This window comes from Condylura cristata, unplaced genomic scaffold (assembly GCF_000260355.1).
Source record: "Condylura cristata isolate star-nosed mole 26May11 unplaced genomic scaffold, ConCri1.0 scaffold00019, whole genome shotgun sequence".
Lineage (NCBI taxonomy): Eukaryota > Metazoa > Chordata > Mammalia > Eulipotyphla > Talpidae > Condylura > Condylura cristata.
In genome coordinates, this window is record NW_004567120.1 from 5669505 (window position 1) to 5692361 (window position 22857).

Genomic DNA, 22857 nt, shown 5'->3' on the forward strand with positions numbered 1-22857 from the left:
TAGACAAATACTACTGTTTTTCCATGAAAGGGCAGCATTCCCTACCTCAATGCATTAACTTGACATTTTTCAGCTTTACCTGAACTGCACTTTACCCCCACTCCTCAGTTTCCTCCCCTAGAAGAATACAGACATTAACAACATAATGGTTACAAGCTGAATTCCAGTTACAAGCATGAATACCACAGCTGAAAATACCAAAATATGAGTTGAGAGTATTTGGTTGGAAAGGAAACAAGTCCAATTAACAGAAGATTGGATAAATATGATGAGGTGTCTATACACAATGGAAGATTGCTCATCTATTTTTTAATAAAAGGTGGAAAACTGCTATTTTAATAACGTGAATGCACCGACAGGATATTATGCTTAGTTTAAAAAGTCAGATCAAGAAAGATAAGCACCACATGATTTCCTTCATGTAGAGCATACAGAAATAAAATGAATCAACAAAACAAAAGAAAAATTAGGTGTTACTGGGAAGGGGGTGGGTAAATCAGATAAAAGAAGTCAATTATATGATGAAGGATGCTTTTAGACTTTTAGTGGTAAGCATAATGTACAATATACAGATTTTTATGTATAATGATTAAAATTAATTTGTATTTCTTTACTCATTGGTTAGGAAAGGGCACAATTGAAACTGGGATACTGAATTTTAGGTTCGGTGATACCAGAATTCCATGGAAATACAGAAAACTTGGACCAGTTACTCTTTCTGGCTAATGGAGAGAAGGGAAGCTTAGGAGAAGAGGAATACTTTTTTTCCAACATTCATTCCACATTTCTTATGTAATGAATAAATGATCCCAGTGTATGACACATGGGAAAAGTATGGATTTGAACCTATTTTCTATTAAGAGGTTAACTCTAAACAGATTATTTAATATGAAATATACTAAAGGAACTGTTTAATTTTTTCATACCAAAACTTTGCTTTTTAAAAGGAGTCTCTCTCAATGCTTTTTTCCACAGTCGAGTCTCTTAAAATCCTGTCCCTTGAAGGGTATTCCACATATTTTTGAACACAGTCATTTTATTAATCTATATATCTCTACATCCATATAGATATATATTCTCTACAAAGATATAGGTATTTATATACAGGCCCACCTTGTTTTATTGCACTTTGCTTTATTGCGCTTCACAGATACTGCATTTTTTATAAATTGAAGGTTTGTGGCAACCCTGCTTTGAGTAAGTCTGTTGGCACCATTTTTCCTATCTAAACACATGTCTCTCACATTTAATTAAAGTATATACATTGTTTTCTTTAACCATAGCACTACTGCACACTATAGTATAAACAACTTATATGCAGCGGGAAACCAAAAAATGTGTGTGACTCACTTTATTGTGATAATTTTATTTCACTGATCTGTAGCAAAGCCCATAATATCTCTGAGGTTTGCCTGTATTTGTGTATGTGTGTATATATAGAGATAGACACATATGGGTGTATGTGAGTATGCATGTTTATATATACACACATGCAGTTTAAATTTTATTTATTTTGTTCAATTTTGACTTTGTCATGCATGTATTCTGCAGTTAAGTTACAGTATGTGAGATAGCATGGACCACTTTCTAGTATTGATGCTGTAGAAAACACTTTCTGGGTTCCAAAGCAGTATCAGGCAGAATTATGGAATATAACCCTTCTTATAAGTTTATAATGCCCAATGAATTGTAAGATCAGTCAGTATATTTCAGACATATATGTTTTATATAATTAAAAAACTATTTTCATAGGACTAGGTATTAAGAGGAGAATAAGGATTTTGGTCCTAGTGGCACTAGTCTCCAAAAGTGTATTTTTTAACACTTTACCAAATTGAAATCTTGAGAGTTGAAAGATTTAAATTGTTTGGAATTTTTTACCCATTTATTAAATATTTGGGGTTATAAACAAGCAATTATTTCTAAAATTTAGGTTGCGCTGAAATAGCAGATGAAGTTTACATGGAAGTCATTGTAGGGGAAGAGGAAGGAACTTCTCTCCCTGAGACTCAGCTTGAGGACTCTGATGTTAATAAAACAGTTGTCCCTGTTGTCTGGGCTGCGGCATATGGTAGGACACTGGCATTTTTTCACCTGATAAGTTACATAACCTATTTGATCAGCCTTTAGTTCATTAAATATGCTGTGCTAATGCCCCCCACCATGAGTTGGCTAATATTACAGAATGTTTTGCTATGAACTGATTCATCTCTATTTACATACATTATTTTTCTACCACATATCTTGTGTGATTTAAATGAACCTTGCTTAAGGCATTGTTTTTCAATAGGACTTATTTAAAATCCTGTCTGTATAAATGGGTGCCATTAAAAAGCTTGATTCTTGATTTTTCTAAAATAGGAATATACCTTGAAAATAGATCCTTCCCTTTCTGGAAAATTTATTTCATGTATTAGCACAACAAATAATAAGATTTTGGGGTTTGAAAAGGAACAGAAATCCAGGTGTGCTCTTCTAGAAAGTACTTAATGGAAGGTAAATTTATCTAGTTTTTTTTTTTTCCTTTCTCTCTCTTTTATTTCATTCCTATTTAATTTACAAGATGGTCCAGGTATACTCTTCATTTTGAAAAAGTTTGGTTTCATATGCATTAATTTAGTTTAACTTGGTTTTTCCAAAGGTTCATCACTCAACAGTCATTTATAGAGCATTTTCAGTTTTGAGGGTACTCTGCAGAACTACCCAGTTTTTATTTAAAAAGGAAGAATATTCCAGATAATTGAGTTTTAAAGATGCTTACAGCAGCCCTTGTTTTTAGTATTTGAAATTAGTAACTAATCTTTGGGAGTAGAAGAATGGAGCAAAAAATTAACTGAAGGTATGGTGGTCAAAGTAAAGTTTTCTAGATTATGATATGATCCACTTGTAATCATTCTCAATATACCAGTTTTAATTAGTGTTTATTTTTAGGAGATGAAAGAAGAGTTTCCCGTAGGTATGAAGATTGTCAAGCATCAGGTGAGAGATATTAGATATGAGATTTAATTTAAATTGCCAGTTTTGTGTATTGCTTGGTAATAAAGAGTTGTTAGTTTGTGTGTACAGATGTATTTGTTGAACAGTATTTGCCTTATCATATCTAATCTACTTAATTTTATAAGAATTTATCCCTTTAGGGGCCCTCCCTGGTGGGGCAGTGGGTTAGTACTCAGCACTGTAAGTTAGCCACAGCCTCCTCAGTGCTGGTTCGATCCCCTGCCCTGGAGGTGACCCACATGGCACAGCAGATCTCTTCTGTCTTGCCCACTGCTCCCCTCAGCAGTGTACTTCGTCGATCTGCCTGTTCTGCTCCCCATTCTGTCTCTGGTGAAGCCTCTAACCACCCCTGCACCTCTGGCCTGTACCCCAGTTCTCTAAGCATAAATAAATCTTTAAAAAAGTGTATCCCTTTGGAGAAATGATTAATTTATATACAAATAATGTGTATTATTCTATAAATGATACTCATTTTAGACTCATCTCAATATACAAATCAGGCACTTTAACAACATGGGCTTTAAAATGTGGCTGTGGAAAAAAATGGAAATTGTTTTTACAGAAAAGTAAAATTTATTCAGAATATCAATCAGAGCCTTCCTTGGACAGGTCTATTTTCTTAGGTAACCAGCTATAAAATTGTTACTAAAAACTCATGTGTCAGCTTAATGTTCTTTTCTTTCTACTTTTAATATATCCGTTTAGTGTCACTCCATAGTTGATAGTTTCATTATTTCTTAAGCAAGGAAACTTTTGCTTATGATGGCCAACTGTTTTGTTACTATATTTCAGAGGTATTTGACTCTAAATTTTAATATAAGCTTCAGAGAAATTGATGATAGACATAGGTAATAGCACATAAACTAAGCAGTTTTGTAGCTTTACATACCCAAACTAAGTTGACTAGCAACAGATCTATAATTAGTGATATTTTTAGTACTTTATTTTATATACACTAATCACTCTGAAATTGTGGTTAAATTGCCTTTAAAATTAACCTTAGTACTTTTCACATGAACTTTTCTAAAGCATATATACAGGAGATCTGTCTTGTTAGTTATACATTATTATACATACTTGTAACTATTGGTTCCCTGATACATATATATTTCTCTGCTTAAATCCCTTTAATTTCACTAGCCTTCATTGTTGAAAAAATGACTGATGCCAAGATTTTGTTTGGGGTCATGAAATTCATTTTCTTATGCTATATTCACGTTATCAGTTTACTCCATTAGGGTGAACAAGTTGGAATTTTATAAAGTTAATTTCATGTCATATTCTATTTAAAGTGTGTGTGTGTGTGTGTGTGTGTGTGTGTGTGTGTGTGTGTGTGTGTGTGTGTAGGAGAGAGAAAAGGAGATGCTTATACTTGGTAAAATTTAGTACCACAATAGCAACTTGATGTCATGTCATCTCTAGTAATTTGGTAATTTGTCTGACCAAACCCAAAATGGTATAAATAAGTGTTAGTCTAGTAGTGTATCAATTTTTTTCAGGAAATACTTTGGATTCTACACTAGAAGACAGAAGTAGCACAACAGCACAGTACCTTCAGATTTGTGAAAGCATTAATACAAATAAAGTACTTAAACAAAAAGCCAAGAAGAGGAGAAGAGGTGAAACTAGGCAATGGCAAACAGGTAAAAATATGAATACTTTTAAGAATATTGAAATGATGTGAAATGTGGATGTATTTTTTGGTATCCAAAGGAAAAAAGTCAATTTTTATACTGTAATCCTACTCTTATGTACATGTTTGTATTATATATAAGTAATATTTAAACTCTGTGACTAGTAATGATTAAAATTATGCTGTTTACTCTTTACCCAAATGATATTTTTAAAAATAACTTTCAGATTTGGCAATAAGAGTGCCTGTGCTAATTTTCAAAGTTCATGTAATATAGCATTTTGGTATAAGAAGTCTGAGTAGAGTGCTGCTCAATCACTTTTTAGTAAGCTACTTTATCATAATTTGCTTTCAGTGTGCATTTTATCTGAGAGGAATTTATTCCACTAGTATAACTATCACATAGTGAATGTCAGCTAATTGTTATGGCATCTTTGTTGTAAAACCCTTTAAAATAGTTTAAAATGTCCGATTATCACAACAACTTTTTTTTTATCTAGCTGTTATAATAGGTCCTGATGGACAGCCTCTGACAGTATATCCTTGCCATATTTGCACAAAAAAGTTTAAATCCAGGGGATTCTTGAAAAGACACATGAAGAATCATCCTGACCATTTGATGAGAAAAAAATATCAGTGTACAGATTGTGACTTTACAACTAACAAGAAAGTGAGTTTTCATAACCATTTAGAAAGCCATAAGCTTATAAACAAAGTTGACAAAACCCACGAATTTACAGAATACACACGAAGATACAGAGAGGCTAGTCCATTGAGTTCAAATAAGCTTATACTAAGAGACAAGGAGCCGAAGATACACAAGTGCAAATACTGTGATTATGAAACTGCAGAACAAGGACTTTTAAACAGACATTTATTGGCTGTTCACAGCAAGAATTTTCCTCATGTCTGTGTTGAGTGTGGGAAGGGCTTTCGACATCCTTCTGAACTCAAAAAGCATATGAGAACCCATACTGGTGAAAAGCCATATCAGTGTCAGTATTGTATCTTCAGGTGTGCAGATCAATCAAATCTGAAAACTCATATTAAGTCTAAGCACGGTAACAATTTGCCATATAAATGTGAGCATTGCCCCCAGGCATTTGGTGATGAGAGGGAGCTTCAGCGTCATCTGGATTTGTTTCAAGGACATAAGACACACCAGTGTCCTCATTGTGACCATAAGAGCACCAATTCAAGTGACCTTAAGCGGCATATCATATCTGTCCATACTAAGGACTTTCCTCACAAGTGTGAGGTTTGTGATAAAGGTTTCCATCGTCCTTCTGAGCTCAAAAAGCATAGTGATATCCATAAGGGTAGAAAGATTCATCAGTGTAGACACTGTGACTTTAAAACATCAGACCCATTTATTCTTAGTGGTCATATCCTTTCAGTTCATACTAAGGATCAGACATTGAAGTGTAAAAGATGCAAGAGAGGGTTCAGACAACAAAATGAGCTCAAAAAGCATATGAAGACCCACACTGGAAGGAAGATTTACCAATGTGAGTATTGTGAATATAGCACTACAGATGCATCTGGCTTTAAACGACATGTGATATCAATACATACAAAAGACTACCCACACAGGTGTGAATTCTGCAAGAAGGGGTTCCGAAGACCATCAGAAAAAAATCAGCATATTATGAGGCACCACAAAGAGGCTCTTCTGTAATAAGATCAAAATAAAGAAGCTATTTTGAAAATTTGATATTTTGATATCAAATTTGATAGTTGGGAGGAAAATTGCACAAACTATTTCATCTGGTTACAAAGCTTGATATTCAATCAAAACTTTACACTATTTGTATTAAAGATCTTAAGATATTTGAATTGACAGGGGTTATCATAGCTGTTTGAAAATACTTAAAAATTTTAAGAAGCACCATAGAATGGTTGTGGAAAACATGTCTATTTAATAGTATTATATGCATAATTAAACTAGAGAAAGAAAAGGCAAAGATAACTACTTTATTGGCTGATCATGTTAGGGACAAATGTTTTTGAAAAGAGCATACATAATTGAGGGGTTTATCAGTGCTTTGCTATGGCAAGCAAGGCTCACTTTTATGCAATTTTAGAAACAGAGAATGAGGAGATTAAAAAGCAGACATTTACCAGTCATTGAGCCTTTTGTATGGTACCTGGAAATTGAATTCCAGAAATGGCAAAAATATTGTGTATTCATTAAAAAAAATTTCACTGGAAAACAGGTTAGACTAATTCAGTGATATTAAAAAAATTCAGAGCTGCTAAGATTTTATCACAGGATAGGATGTTTAAAATAGTGCATTCTGTGCTAAAGTCTAAGGTGAAGTCTGTGGATTAAAGTTCCCTTTTTTTCTGATGTTCAAGTTGATTGTTCACTATGGCATATATGACAAAACAGATATTTTGATTCAAATATGGCTTTCTAAAATGGATGCAACAGGACTGTTGCAAACTAATTTAGCACTATATTTCTTAATGATCTAAAATTTAAATTGAGAGAACACAGTTTTCTTAAATATTATAATGTTTAGAGAGGATTTTTTTTTTAGGACAGTCTTAGCAAGTATGACTGTTCTGATCTTGTTCTAATGTTTAAAGGTGCAATTTTATGCCATTATTGAAATTTTTGATTTTAAAAATCTATATACCATTTTACTAACATGCATTTTTCAGTATGAGGCAGTATGTATTCAGTATTAATGGAACAATTATGCTGCCAATAGACTTTGGAGGTGGACATTCAGTTTACAGTGTATAAATTTAAAATATGCATCCCTTTAAACAACGCTTTGTGTTAGCATGCTGCATATCAAAATGGCGCTTAATATAAAAAGCAGGTTAGGGAAATTTATTGAAAATCTTGTTCTTAAATGTAATGCATATGATGTGTACTTTTAAGTTTTAGTTGCTTCATGTTTACACTCAGCTGTTCAACATAATTAAAATGTAATTTTACTTCATGCTATATCGTGGCTTTGTGTTTCAAATAATGTTCACCTTTCTGTTTTTGCACCAGATAAGAATCAGTTTCTGGAGAATAAATTTTTTATCTTTCTTAACTTCAGAGTATTAAATTTGGAATATCTAAAATTGTGTGTTATGTGGCTGTAAATGATGTACACACTGCAAAATAAAATTGTCACTGTTATGTGGGATTATTATTTCTAAATGTTACTCATTGAAATGAGCATATAATAAAAAGCATTTATTGCATTTCAAGGTTTAATGAATTTATTTAGAGTTGTCTTGCAATTAATGTTTATTCTTTATTGAACTTTTCACTTAAAAGAGCTCATAGACAATTTAGCCCTCTGAATTGAATTTTCTACTTTGACAACTATATGAGTTAAGAATTTAAACTATGATTCTTACTCAAAAATATATGTTATTTGCTAAAACTATGACAATGCTGAAAAGGTGTCCATTGTAAGATTTTAGATTTAGTATTATAGATAAAACTAAAAATTCTAAAACTGCATAAGTAACAGTCATGAGGAATGAGTACATCTAATCATGTTCCCAATAGAATGCTATACATTACAAAGGAAAAGTATTAAATCAAGTATTTGCGAAAGATATCTGCAAAGGAGCAAGCATATAATCTGTGATCAAACTGGTCAGCATTCAACAGAATTTGTATACCTAAATATAAATCACTATTAAGACTTGTTAATTAGGTTAATTATTGTATAATGATCACTATCAAAAAGAACAAGAAATCTAAATCCATTACATGTTAGACCAGTGCTTTTCTAGATTTAATGTCTATATAGTTTGCCTAAACATCTTGTTCAAATGAATATTTTGATTCAGAAGCTGTGGAATGGAGCCTACATTTACGCATTTCTCGGAAATGCCATGAGTTGCCACCATAGGAGTAACAATGTATTAGACAACCCCCTTCCCCCACAATGTAATTCTGTTATATATACTTTGGAAACTACTTAAGCTGATAGCCTTGGATGAATAGATAATAGGCAGTCCTTAATTGAGGTCATGGCATATGAACTGAGATAAGAGTGTCAAGAAGAACTAGTCATGAAGAACTTGTGGAAGAGAATTCAAGTCAGAAAAACATGCAAATAACCTGAGACGGAAAAAATTCTGGTTGGACTGTGATAAGTATACTGATACTGATAGAGTTAAGACCTATGGGAATTTGAAATGGGAAGACTCTGGAGATTTTTAAGGAAGGAAGCAATGTAATGTGATTTACATTTTGAAGATCATACTGCACGTGTGGAGAATGTACTTTTGAGGAAGCAAGGGCCCCTGTGAAGAAAGATTCCAATAATTCATGGCTACAGTGGAACTGAAGAAAGTAAAAAGATTTACTTTAATTCCTTATAAAATTTGGGCTTGGAAAATCTTAGCCAAATTAGAATTTAGTCCATGATAGAAATAAATGATTGTCTTAAAGAAATACAGATTTTACGAGCACAGGCTGCCTTTATATGTCCAAATAGATTTCACCTAAAAATATGGGTCAAAGTTTCTGGGGAGAGTGGGCCTGTATTTCTATAAGCATCCAACATAGTACTGCTTTTAAAGTATCCCGTAGGACCTAATAGCTTGCTTCTCCATATTTTTTTTATCTCTTTGATTTCTTTATTGGCCCAAGAGTTGTGGGTTCCAGGATTCTTTTTATAGTTGATATCTAGCTTTATAGCATTGTGGTCTGTGAAGTCTATTTTCTGAGATTTGTTTTATCTCCTAGTATATGATAAATTCTTCAGAATGCTCCATGTGCACTAGAGAAGAATGTGTATTCATTGCTTTCAGGATGGAAAGTTCTATAACTGCCGAATAAGTCCATCTGTTCTAATACGTCATTAAAGGCCCTTATTTTCTTGTTAATTTTTTTGTCTAGATGATCTGTCCTTTTATGCCAATGGCATGGTGAAGTCACTAGCAGTGAATGTATTACATTGATGTGTTTTAGATCTGTTAATCGTTGCTTTAATTAGATGTTCCTATATTTGGAGCATAAATGTCATATATTCTTGGTGAATTTTCCCCTTAATCATTACATGTTTCTAACTTTGTCCCTGTTTACCTATTTATTTAAAATCAATGACGTGTTGTTCTATATCCTTGTTTGTTTTTCTGACTAACTTTTTGAAACTCTTTAATTTACTGGATATGAGAATACCAGTTCCTGATTTAATTTTTGAGTTATTGACATATGTGGTCTTTTATCCAGGTATTTATTTTTAGTTTGTGTCTTTCTGTTTTAAATGTGTCCCTCTTGTAAACCAAGTATTGATGTCTAGAATTTTTTTCACTAACATTGTTAGCCTGTATCTTTATTGATGAATTCAGATCACTCACATTAGGGTGATTATTGATAGGAAATTTTTGTTATCAGTCATTCTGGTTTTGGTTTTCATTGTTTTATCCTATTGTTTATTTTTACCATTATTTCTCTCTACTCTTTCTGGATGACTTTCCTTATTTCTATCAATTTATTTGCTTCTTCATCTGTATATGTCTATTCTGGATTTTGTGTAATGGGTACTTAAATTCTTGAATTTTAGAATCTGTGAGTTGGTTTCTGCTCTTTGACATTCAACCATATAGATTTTGCCCATTTTTTCCCACTTAGTGTTTTGTTGTTGACTCAGTATTTTTGCTCATGCTTCTATGTTATGTTGTTATAGTCATTTTTTGCAGCAATTTGTTTTCATTTTTATTTTCTTGTAGAACTTCTTTGAGTAATTCTTGAAGCAGTCTAGCAATGGGATTAGCGTCTTTTTGTTTGAGAAACCCTTTATTACAACTTCATACTTTGTGATAATTTTGCAGTATAATGAATTCTTGGCTGGCAGTTACTGTCTTACAGGATTCTAGATATTTCCTTCCACACTCATCTTGATTAGAGAGCATCTGAGCTGAAATCCAGGGAAATCTTAATTTGGGATCCCTTGTAATGTATATTTTTCCTTGCATCCTGCAAAATCTTTTATCTTTTTGACAGTTTGGAAGTCTGAGTGTAGGGCATTTGCATTTAAAAATTGAGTAGTGTTCTCTGCCTCGTGAACAACTATATATTTTTTATAAAGATTTATGCATACAGAAGTGGGGTACAGGCCAGAGGTGCAGGGACAGTGAGAATATTCACCAGAGACAGAATGGGGAGCATAACAGGCTGACTGATAAAGTATTCTGCTGATGGGAGCAGCGGGTGGTCCAGGAGAGGTCTGCCGCACCATGTGGATCACCTCAGGGGCAGGGGTCCAGCTCATGCTGCAGTGGCTTTAGCTTCTTAGTGCTGTGCTTTAACCCACTGCACACCAGGGAGGGCCCAGACATCTATATTTAATTCATTCTGTGGAAGTTCTCAATTATTATTTGTTTGAATAGGTTTTCTGCTCCCATTTCTTTCCCCTTTTGGAATCCCAATGATTCTTAGGCCACCTCTTCTAATTGAGGCAGATATTTCTCATATAGTTTCCTCATTTTTCTTTTGTCCTGACTTCTAAATGTGTAGTTTTTTCATTTAAGTCTTCGACAAATAAACTTTCTCCTACCAGTTTAGCTCTGTTTAAAACATTTTTTATATTTGTCTGCATTTCATTTAGAATCTCTGTAATCTTTTTATGTATTCAATCTATAAAACAATTCATTTTGTCTTTGGATCTCTTTTCTGTGGTCTAGCACCTGCTTATCTGCCTGTGACTGAACTTCCAGTATCTCATTTAATATTTTTGCTACTGTTTGAAGACACTGTCACAAAGATTTTCTATTTCTATCTTTATGTTTGTCCCAGGATTTCTGCCCTCATTTTGTTTTCTATCTTGTGTTGAGGTGTTTCTTTCTTCCTAAGTATGTAGATTGCCTTATTTTTTTTTCAAAGGTTTATTATGCATACAGAACTGGAGCACAGGACAGAGGTGTAGGTGAGAGGATTCACCAGAGAGAGTGGGGAGCAGAACAGGCAGACTGACAAAGTACACTGCTGAGGGGAGCAGCGGGCGAATCAGAAGAGGTCTGCCATGCAATGTGGGTCAGCTCCCTGGCTGGGGATCAAACTTGTGCTGCAGTGGCTTCAGAGAGCTCCATAATGCGGTGCTTTAACCCGTTGCACCACCAGGGAGAGCCCAGATTGTTGTATTTATATCTGGGGATAGTGGTGTGAAGGTGGGGTGCTGGGGATTAAACTTTGTTTCTCTTTTAATTTATCTTGGCTGGAGGTGGAAATAGGAAGGAATACTGGGAATTCAATGCTCAGTCTCAGAAAGGTGACTTTACTTACCTTTACCTCTTCATTTATTACACATCAAGCTGTATTCTATGTTTAGTTTTACACCCCACCTTGCTCCTACTCCTTTCTGCAGAGTGACCTAAGAAATTTGGATCTCCTGCTGAGAATTATAAGGTCTGGACCACCTGGCTTAAGCTCCAGGATGAATTTATATTTGGTCCAAAGGCAGAGGTGTGTGTATACTGGGCAAATGTGTTCTGACTTAATACCATGGTTGCCCACTATGACCACTGCTGCCCTGTCTCAACTGCAACTTCTATTGGGCTCGCATACACAAACACCCTTTGTTTACTTTCACAAAGCATTCACAAATAAACTCTAAAGTCCTTTCTGCTGTAAGACTTTTTTTTTTTTAATCCGTTTATACAGAACTGGAGTACAGGCCAGAAGCTCAGGGGCGGTGAGAGGCTTCACCAGAGACAGAGTGGGAAACAGAACAGGCAGATCGACGAAGTACACTGCTGAGGGGAGCAGCGGACGGGCCAGGAGAGGTCTGCCACGCCATGTGGTCACCTCCGGGGCAGGCGGGAATCAAACTTATGCGGAAGAGGCCCTAGATTCTCAGTGCAGTGCTTTAACCTGCTGTGCCACCAGGGAGGGCCACTGCTGTAAGACTTTTTAAGGGGTATGGTATGCTGAGCCTGGCTTCTCTATCGCTTCCAAATATGGGAGAGTAAGGTCTTTTGATATCCACACCACCCCAATTGCAGTGTTTCTAAATTCCTGGGTCTGAGTTTACTGAGTTCCTACTGCTCCTGGTTAGGTCTGTGCCCACTCTGTGTCAGCAAACTTCCTCCAGGGAATTTCACAAGGCTCCAGGTCCCCCCTTCATGGTTTGATTTGACCCCCAATCCAGACTCAGCTTCCCTTCCTTTCCTCCTGTTCTTTCCCCTCAGCAGCCACCATCCATAGTTCTTGAATTTCTAGGGAAGGTTCTGGAGCTATATAACTGGAATGAAGCCTCTTGATTTATATGAGCAAATAATTTTTTATAGCTTTTAGTGGAGTGGATGATTCTGACCTCTATATTCCACCATATTGTGGGTGGACCAGTTTCTCCAGTGGATTCTACCAAACCTTCAAAGAAAATCTAGTATCTTAACTTTCTCAAACTCGTCAAAAAATGTGGAGAGGGAGGAAGGCTTCCTATGAGGCCACCGTTACTCTGATCTCAAACCTAAAGAAAACCGTGCAAAAAAGGAAAACTAGATAAATATCTCTGAGTAAGACAGATGCAAAAACTTCAACAAAATCCTGGCAAAGTGAATACAGAAATATACCTAGTAAATCATTTACTATCATCAAATAAAGCTTCATATCAGGGATGCAAGGCTGGTTCAACATACACAAATTAGCATCGTTATCCACCAAATCAACACAAAGAGATCACATGATCACCTCAATAAATACCAAAGAAAGCATCCAACAAGATCCACCTTCATTTATGATTAAAAACTCTGAATAAATTGATCCTATTAAGAGATTTAAAGGGTGTATTTGACAAAACTACAGCCATCATCATGCTCAGCAGTGAAAAGCTGAAAGCATTCCCCTAAGGTCAGGGACAAAGACAGATGTACACTACCAGCAGTTATTAAATATAGGTTTGGAAGTCCCAGCTGAAGCAATTAGGCAGGAAAAAGCCAAAAGGAATCTAAATTGGAGATGAAGAAGTGAAACTGTCTGCAGATAATATTAAAGAGAAATTAAAAAATTGTGCAAAAACTTAAATGAATACAGTACAGTGACAATACAAAGTCAATACACAAAACTCAGTGGCATTTTTATTCAAAAATATCTGAGAAGAAAGGGAAATAAGGAACACATTTCCATTTACAATAACAGCAAAAAAAATGAAAATAAACTTAATGAAGAGGTGACGAACCTGTACTTTGAAAACTATAAAACTCTGTTAAAGGAAATAACAGAAGGCATGAAATGGAAAGCTATCCTGTGCTTATTATGGGTAGGAATAATTAACATCATTAAAATGGCCATATTACCCAAAGCAATTTACAGATTTAATAAAGTTAATATCAAAGTACCTAAGAGTTGTTTGTAAAAGAAATAGAACAATTATCTTTACATGGAACCACAAATAGCCGTAAATAGCTAAAACAATCTTGAAAGAAGAAAAGTAGAAGTTTCACACTTCCTGGCTTTTAACTGTATTACACAGCAACAGTAATGAAAACAATATGGCACTGGAACAAAAACAGAAACTAAGACCAGTGGAATAGAACTGAAAACCCAGAGATAAAGTCATGTAACTATGGACAGTTGGTTTTTGACTAAGGAGCTACAACTATACAATGGAGAAAATATAGCCTCTTTAATAAATAGGCACTTGCAAATAAATGAAGCAAGACTCATTTAACTCCATACATCAAAATTAATTCAAAATGGATTACAGGCCTGCACATGAGAACCAAAACCATGAAATACTCAAAAGAAAAAGACACACTACACGACATGTTCCACAAAGATGTATTTGTAGATACAACCCTAACAGCATAGGAAACAAAACCAAAAACAAGTGGGACTACTTCAAACTGAAAAGTTTTGTACCTCAAAAGAAGCTACTACAAAAACAAGCCACTTAAAGAATGAGAAAAAATATTTTCTTACCACACATGACAAGGGGTTAATTCCAAAATTTACTATCTTCTTTCTCAATCCAACAACAAAGAAGTGACCCAATTAAAAAAATATACAAAGGACCTAAATGGACAGTTCTCTAAAGAAAACAGCAGACATGTGAAAAAATGTTCAACATCATGTATATGGGAAATGCAAATGAGAACTATGTTGAAACACTCTGAGAATGGCTAATATAAGAATAGGAATAATAAATGTTGATGAGGTCTTGGTGAAAAATGAACTCTCATCCACTCTTGGTGCAAATGCAAGTTGGTATAGCCCCTGTGGAAAATGGTATGGAAGTTCATCAAGAAAATGAAAATGGAAATTGCCTGTGATCTAATAATAACAACAATATCATGTTATTTACCCAAGTAACATGAAAACTCTGATAGGAAAAAGATATATCTATTTGCTGTTTACAATTGCCAAGTCATGGAAACAACCCAAGTGCTCTTCAATAGATACATGGATAGAGGAACTGTGGACTATATACTCAATGTAGTATTACACAGCTTTGAAGAAAAATGAAATGGTGGCATTTGGGACAAAAGTGATGGACCTTGAGGTGATTATATTGAGTGAAATTAGTCAAAAAGTGAAGGATGAATATAGGATGGTTTCATTCATGTGGAATATAAATACCAAAAAAAAAAAATCTATATGCAAAGGAATAAAACTGAACTCAGCAAAAAGAAGGTAATATTTACTAGAGGTAAGTGGTAGAGGTGATTAGGAGGCAGCAGATAGGGTATGGGCAGACAGGGGCGGTTTGGTGGAGGGAAAAAAAGGTAAGACCAACACTATTTCCCCCAAATCCCTTCTTCTAGTCTAGCAGATAACTTTCAAATAATTAAACTGTTTTTACTTACTATAAAAAAGTCTATTAAAAAACACAAAAATACTAAGACAATTCAAATAAAACAAAATGGAGTTGCACTGCAGGGCACCCTGTAAGAAAAAAAAAAAATACAGGTCATAGTACCCTTACAAGAAAGGAGAAATAAGTTGAGCATTTCCAGAAAGTATTTCTCCAGAACAGTTCATGTCTCTTATGTGGATGTGAATTTGTCTGTCCTTCTAAATGATCTATACCACAATAGAGAAGGTATTTGGGAATTGTTACTCAAGTAGGTATCTCAAATTCAAACAATATCACATATAAAATAATCACCAGTTTGAAACTTGAACTGCCTTTAAAGATATGTGTAATAAGAGAATATATGGTAGATAAATACTTTTCATTGCAGACAATTTTCAGCCTTATACAAAAATAGAAGAATATCATGACCCCCAATATAGCCATCACATAGCTTTAACAGTTTTCACTTCATGGCCAATTTTGCTTAATTTATAATTTTCTTCACTCTTTCACCCACCTATCCATGATTGTTTCTTTGAAGTTCATCTGCTGGTTTTATTCAAAGTAAATCCAAGACATTTTTAACGGCTATCTGATGGACGATGTAGCACAATTTTTAATGATTAATTCTTGGGTAGAGAAAATGCAGAACTAGCATTAGAACTCTAGAGTATCATTGAATTAGAGAATCAACTTTGTTCACTTCCACCCCGTCCTTCCAAAATAATAAGCTTGTAAATTTGATGCTGCTTGAGAAAGTTCTTTTAGAATCTTGGATCCTAGCTAAAACTGGCTATTACTGGCAACCTAGAGGCTCTATAAAAAATTTGTAATTTGTACATTTAAAGCTCTGGCACTAGATATCCCAAACTAAAAATGTTCTCACTTACCTTGTTTCAGTTGTTATGTTTTCTCTTCAGCATTACCAAAGCAATTATTCTAAAGGAAATTCTGCTGTATTTAAAAGTGGACCATTTGGCAATATTGAAATTTAGATGATTTAACCCATAATGGAAAGCTCAGTCACCTCCCGTATAACTCTAAAACTTGCTATTCTAGATTCCAGCACTATTAATTTATCATAACATGGCTGGGTCATCACACGCCTTTAGGAAACCACCTCAAAAAAGGTATATTCTCCAGGTGATTTAGTGATGGGAAGCACATGGGGATCACAACTGAGATGGAAAAAGGCACAAAATGATGTAAAAATAAACTATTATAATATTAAAAGTACATAATCAGTGTAAAAAATTTTAAGAAATTGGTCTGATGGTTGTATCTCTATTCACAAGAGCTAGGAGTATTCAAGGATTGTGTTAGCAAACCAACTTTTGACTCAAAGCATTGTCTTCAGTGTCTACCCATTAACGTAAGTGATCTCTAGGATAGTAGTTTTAATAATTATTTTAAGGTAATGAGATGCTTAGCCAAACATAAAGACACTAGTCCTAACAATGTTTCATTGTCTACAAGAGATCATGAAGGTATCAGGACTGCCTGGCTCTCATATGATCATAACATATGACAATTTCAATGTTCCTTTGGAGATCCAAAAGGGAATTATCTAATTTTGTTAGTATATATTATTAAATATTTTATTTAGACATGAAATTGTTAATCATAGTCTTTTAAAATTGTATCTATTTCTTACTGTAAAGTAAGCATGAAAGATTAATTTTTGTTGGACAGTAAGTACTATGGAAATCCAATAAGTTTAGTAATGGTGTGTGGTAGAGGAATAGAACCTTGCATGGGATTTTTTCCCCACAGCTTATTATTCTCTTTCCAAAGAATTATGTCTAATTGTTGTCTTTGTGAATTACAATAATGGAAAAGTAAGAATGGCTTTTTGCTAATGTGCTCTAAATTGGGTGGTGATATGCAATTTTTTAGCTTTATTTTGTTCCTAATATAATGTTTGTGTTAAGATGTTATACTTAATGTAGCACTATTACATGAATGGGGTAAACATTTTATGAAATCACATTACAAACAATGTGTTGAATTATGGAACTTAGAAGATAAGGTTTTTAAGTAAGGGAACTAAAACTTCATTAAAAAAGTCTTCATCAACTGGAGTTCTATGTTAAAGTGCTGTCTCTAGTACTCCATATCAGGAAGTATTTTTTGTTTTGTTTCTGGTTTTTAGAGTGGTACTTGCTAACTCTAACACATATTCACATGATGACAGCTTCCAGGAAAAAAAAAATATATAACTATGTTAAAAATTAATCCTGCATGATTCCTAAGAGGGCTTCACAAAAATCATACAGAACTTGACATATTTAATTTAGATATTTAAACAAATGACTTCGGCTATGATGGAGGAATATTGATTCCTTGCTGGTGGATCTGTTATGATAGTATACATCTGAAGAGGTGGAATTTTATATTACTGAACCATAAAAACTATTTTAAACCAATATGACTTCAATACCAGAAATTGGAAATAAAAAAAAAAAAACTGAAAAAAAAATAACTTTGCACGTCATTGCACAATCTCCATTTTATTTGGCAAATCTAAAACAAACACACTGGAATAGAAAGTAGATAAAAAGGCATTTCTCAACTGGCAACATCTTTGCAATTTTCATAGGTAAGTTGAATGAATTTTGTGAAAGGAAGGAAATCACTACTATTGATCTCAATACAAATGGCAAAAGAATTGCATACATTTAAATTTGTTTGGTATAATAATTACCTCATAATGGCTCCAATTTACTCACTATGCATGGATCAAGAGAGTCAATGAGTGCTAACTTAACTGCCCCAAATTTTGGCCACTGTTATTTTTATCTCAGAATTTTGGGAAATCACATTTGTTCTAATTTTCAAACAGATATGGTGGCAGTTTTCTATCAGGATACTAAAAATTTCCATTACACAATCTTTATTAGTTAGACATTACATACTTTTGTTATAGTTAAACATATTAGTGTCGGCAGAGGAGAAACTGCCCATTGTTCCTACACCAAGGGAAAAATATGTAAGGACTATATAGCTCATAGAAAATATTAACATTTCTATCACAAAATATTGGTTAACATTGGAATTGTGTCAACCCATGTTATAAATCCTACTATTTTAGTCAAAATAACAATAAGGCTTTTAGCTTTATATTAAGACCTATTTGAATATTCAGGTAAGCATATTTAAAGTGTTTTTTTCTTATTTGTGGTTTGACTTAATGTAATGCCTCATCTGTTCCTATCTATCAGTTTCTTAATATAATGAACAACTATTAGAATATAATTACAAGGCACTACAGAATTATATATAGATATTTACAAGATATTTCAGTGCAAAACTTCATCATGTGTAACCAAGAATATTTGTTGCCTTAATTCATACTTTGTCCAGTACAAACACTTTAATGTTTGCTAGTACTTAACTGTTACCAGAAGGATTGAAATTAAGAAATTTCATTCTTTTCTACCAATGTCTTTAGAAAATACTTGTATTCTGTTTGTAAGGCCATTGGAACCCAATTAGTCAACCAACTTCTTACATTAAATAATCTATAAAAATTTCTTTCTCTTAAGTAGGATACACATATCTAGCATTTGCTTTTACTATTTTTATTCCATCAGCCTTTATGCTATACTACAATATTATGTTTTATATACCACTATAAAAAAAAAAGCCTATCTTTCACCCACTACAATATATAATGATTTGTTTTTTAAGGAATTGGGTGGGCTCATTTGATGAGCCAATTATTTGAAAGAACAGATTTTCCAAGCCACTGATAGGTACTTAAGAGGCATAATAGTATAATATACAATGTTGTGTATTTAGTTGTTTAAAAGATATTGTCCAACTTCCCTACTAAATGCAATGAACCATTGCCTTTGATTTAGTAATGTCTTCAAGCAATATCAATAACATGTAATAAAGCATCTCTTTTAGTCTCAAGGTGTAATTTAAGAAAAGCAAACATACAATATACCTACCAGGCACTAAGTGAACTTTTCTAAAATTTCAGTAATCTTTTGGCTCTACTTTGATTAAAAAAAAAAACAGTATTTACTCTTTAAGCTAAATTGCACTACTATTATCAAAGAACAAAATTTAATGGGAATAATTTGAAAAGTCTCTACCCCTCAAAATAAATTCCATATCTAGAGAGCACCTTATTGAAAAACAGTGGATTATATCCTACAAAGTCTGCAAATGACCTTTAAATTAGTTATATATTGCTATATAGAATACATAAATGTACTAGAAAATATTCAAATCTCATATGTGTCTGAAGAAACTGTCATCTGCAGAAATCATTCATTCCATTAGATTCACTGGGTGGTAGTATGGTTAAAACTTTTGATTGGCTGTTAGTGATGGAAAAATCACAAAATACTACTGCAGATATACAAAAACTTCTTTCGGTTCTGATTCATTCATGGCTAGAAAAGAAAAAAATAATTTAGAACTTGGTCATAAATTAAGATGCTATCATGTGGATATTTATTAAAATGACTTAAATATCTGTTGAAGTACAATTTTGTATTTATTCAGTGAAATAACATTTTGTCATACTTGAGTAGATTTCAAATGATTTTAAGTAGGAGGAATGTGAGATTGAGTAGATTTATTCCTTGGTGTCATATTTAGAGGAATACCATGTTAAATATCTCTAACTCTTAATAAAGATAGATTAATAAAGATAGGCCTGTGAACTTATTTAAACATATATTTGAACTTGTCAAGTCTCTATTTCATTCAGATATCAAGTTTATTGCTGCACACTTTTAATGGAGAGAGAAGTAATGATTTCTATTCTACAGACTCCTTACTTGATAGGTTCTCACATTTATGCCACCATTTCTATGGCACATTTGGTTGGTAGCAGCAACTGCTTCTCAGTCTTAAATTTCACCTAACTTTGCCTTGCTGCTCATATGCTTAGGCCTTCAATAACCCTTTGTTTAAATATAGATGTTTCATTTATTTATGCATACAAGAACTGGGGCACAGGCCTCAGGTGTGGGAGGGTCAGGTGAGAGGATTCACCAGAGACAGAGTGGGAAACAGACCAGGCGGATTGACTGAAATACACTGGTGAAGGGATCAGTAGGCAAGATAGGAAAGGTCTGCTGTGCCATCTAGGTCACCTCCCTGGCCAGGGATCTAACTCAAACTCTGCTGCAGTTGCTGCTGATAGCTTCATAGTGCTGCGCTTTAACCCCTTGTGCCACCAGGAACGGTCCTGTGGTACTATTGTGTATTTATTCAGAGAAACAATATTTTGTCTGATTTGAGTCAAGGTTTCAAATGTTAGTTAATGATTAGTAATATGTAATTTTCAACTAGTCAATAACCTAAGAAACAACATATGTTAAAGCTCAAATTTCTTACTTGTTTTGCATATAATTGGGGTATAGGCTAGAGGTGGGGGTGGGTTGGAGTGGGGTGGTGATGGTGGTAAGATTATAATCCAGAGATAGAGTGGTGAGCAGAGAAAGCAGATCTACTGAAATACAGTGTTAAAAGGGAGCAGTGGGTGAAATGGGAGAGCTCTGCTGTGCCAAATGTGGGCCAGCTCCTTGCTGGGGATGAACTCAGGGTCAAACTCAGGCCAGTTACAGAGGCTGCCCTCTAACTGGTAGTGCTGAGACTTAACCCCTTGGTCACCAGGGAGGCCCCCCAAATTATTTTCTTTTGGAGATTGATGGTTTGGTTATAGTTAGAGAAGGGCCTCAATGCTAAGAGCCTTCTGAAGTTTTTTGTTTACCGAAATATATGAGTTTATTTAACCAAAAGATAATTTCTGATGTGTTAGTTTACAAAAAATTAAACTTTACAGATAATTTAATTTTTTCGCTTGGCATTTGTATGCTTATCTGTTGTTTATCATAGAATACTTAAGCACATTGTTATTATTAAAGTATATTCTAACCATGAAGAAAAAGTCATATAAGCATACAACTAGATGAATTTTCTTAAACTGAATACACGTATGAAGCAGCACATTATCAGTACCCCAGTAGTCCTCCTTACATTCTCTTCCAGTCAGTACCCCTTTTAAAGATAACCATTTCTTGACTTTAATAAACACGGAATAATTTTACTTGCTTTTAGTAGCTTAACAAGGTGGCTTTTTTTTTGTTGTGTTTAACAATAAAGAAAGGCTGTCATTTTCATAATTTTAAAGTCAGATTCTATATAGTTATAGAGCTGAGATTCTTAGAAATTTTTCTGTGCCTTGCTCCTGAGTAATATTATACATTCCCATGCAATACTGTAACAGTTCATAAGTGTGAAAACACAAGGCCACTCTTGCCATAGGAAAGTTTCTTAACCTTGGTACTATTAACATTTTGAACTGGATAATTCTTCACTGTGGGGTACTTCCTTGCACACTATCAGATGTTTAGCAGTATCCCTGGATTCTACCCACAAAAATTAAAATAGTACCTAACCCCCAACTATGAAAACCAGAAATGTCTCCAGACATTGCTAAATGTTCACTGGAGAGCAAGATTACCCATGGTACAGAACCACTGTACTATGGAAAGTATATTTGATGATCATTATTTTTTAAAGATTATTTATTTATGCACAACCCAGAGATATAGAGGGGGTCAGTGAGAAGATTCATCAGAGACAGAGTGGGGAGCAGAACAGGCTGATCTATTGAAATACACTGCTGTGGGGGAATAGCTGGCAAAACAGGAGAGGTCTGCTGTGCCATATGGATTAGCTCCTGGGACAGGGGTGAAACTCGTGTTGCAGTGGCTGGTGACAGTTTGATAGCACTGTGTCTTTAACTCCTGCACCCTGATGATCATTACTTTAAAGGTTAATAGGATAAGTAAGTTTTAGGAAAGTAGTTTGGAATCCTTTGTGTGTGTGCAAAGGTCTTAGAAATCTATCTCCTTAGCAATGTGTTGATCTGTTTAGAAAAATACTAAGGTCCCTGTCACATCATCTTAGAGAATACTATAGAATATAGATGTTGTAGTCATTACCTTTATTTTTAAATTTAAGATTTATTTTTATTTATTTATGCATACAAGAGCTGTGGTGTAGGTCAAAGGTGTGTGTGGGGTGGGGGTTAAAGGAGTCACCAGAGATAGAGTGGGGAGCAGAAAAGGAGGATTTACTAAAATACATTGCTAAGAGAAGCAGGTGGAGAGGCCTGCTGTGCTATGTGGGTTTGCTCCCTGGCAAGATATTTAACTCAGGCCACAGCCTTGATAGCTTGATAGAGCTGAAACTTAAACCCTACATCACCAAGGGAGCCCCCAGAGTCAGGAACTGTAAAGTACTTTTCATCAGTCTCACAATAACTGTAGAACATAAAAAAGGGAGCATCTCACAATCTGGTGAAAGACAGATATACCTTCTCTCTTTCAAAATCATAATTATTCATAAGCTACAGGCATAGGTACCATCTTCAAGATTGTAAAAAAAATTCTCTTAAAACATGCCTCTTCTTCATCTTCCATTGCTATTCATAATTGT

General features: G+C 34.2%; 1 protein-coding gene across 4 annotated transcripts in view; it reads left to right on the forward strand.

Moving 5' to 3' along the window:
• Window positions 1-7840, forward strand: part of ZNF711 (zinc finger protein 711) — a 30049-nt gene extending 22209 nt beyond the window's left edge. For 2 of the 4 annotated variants that reach the window (XM_012727272.1, XM_012727270.1), the window contains exons 8-11: window positions 1934-2071; window positions 2932-2979; window positions 4497-4640; window positions 5131-7807. In XM_012727272.1, coding sequence (XP_012582726.1) covers window positions 1934-2071; window positions 2932-2979; window positions 4497-4640; window positions 5131-6308 — 1508 coding nt within the window. In that variant the 3' untranslated portion in view covers window positions 6309-7807. Of the gene's footprint in view, window positions 1-1933; window positions 2072-2931; window positions 2980-4496; window positions 4641-5130 lie in introns of all 4 variants that reach the window. The other 2 variants (XM_012727271.1, XM_004685624.2) reach the window with 2 other exon arrangements.
• The last annotated feature ends 15017 nt before the right edge of the window (window positions 7841-22857 follow it).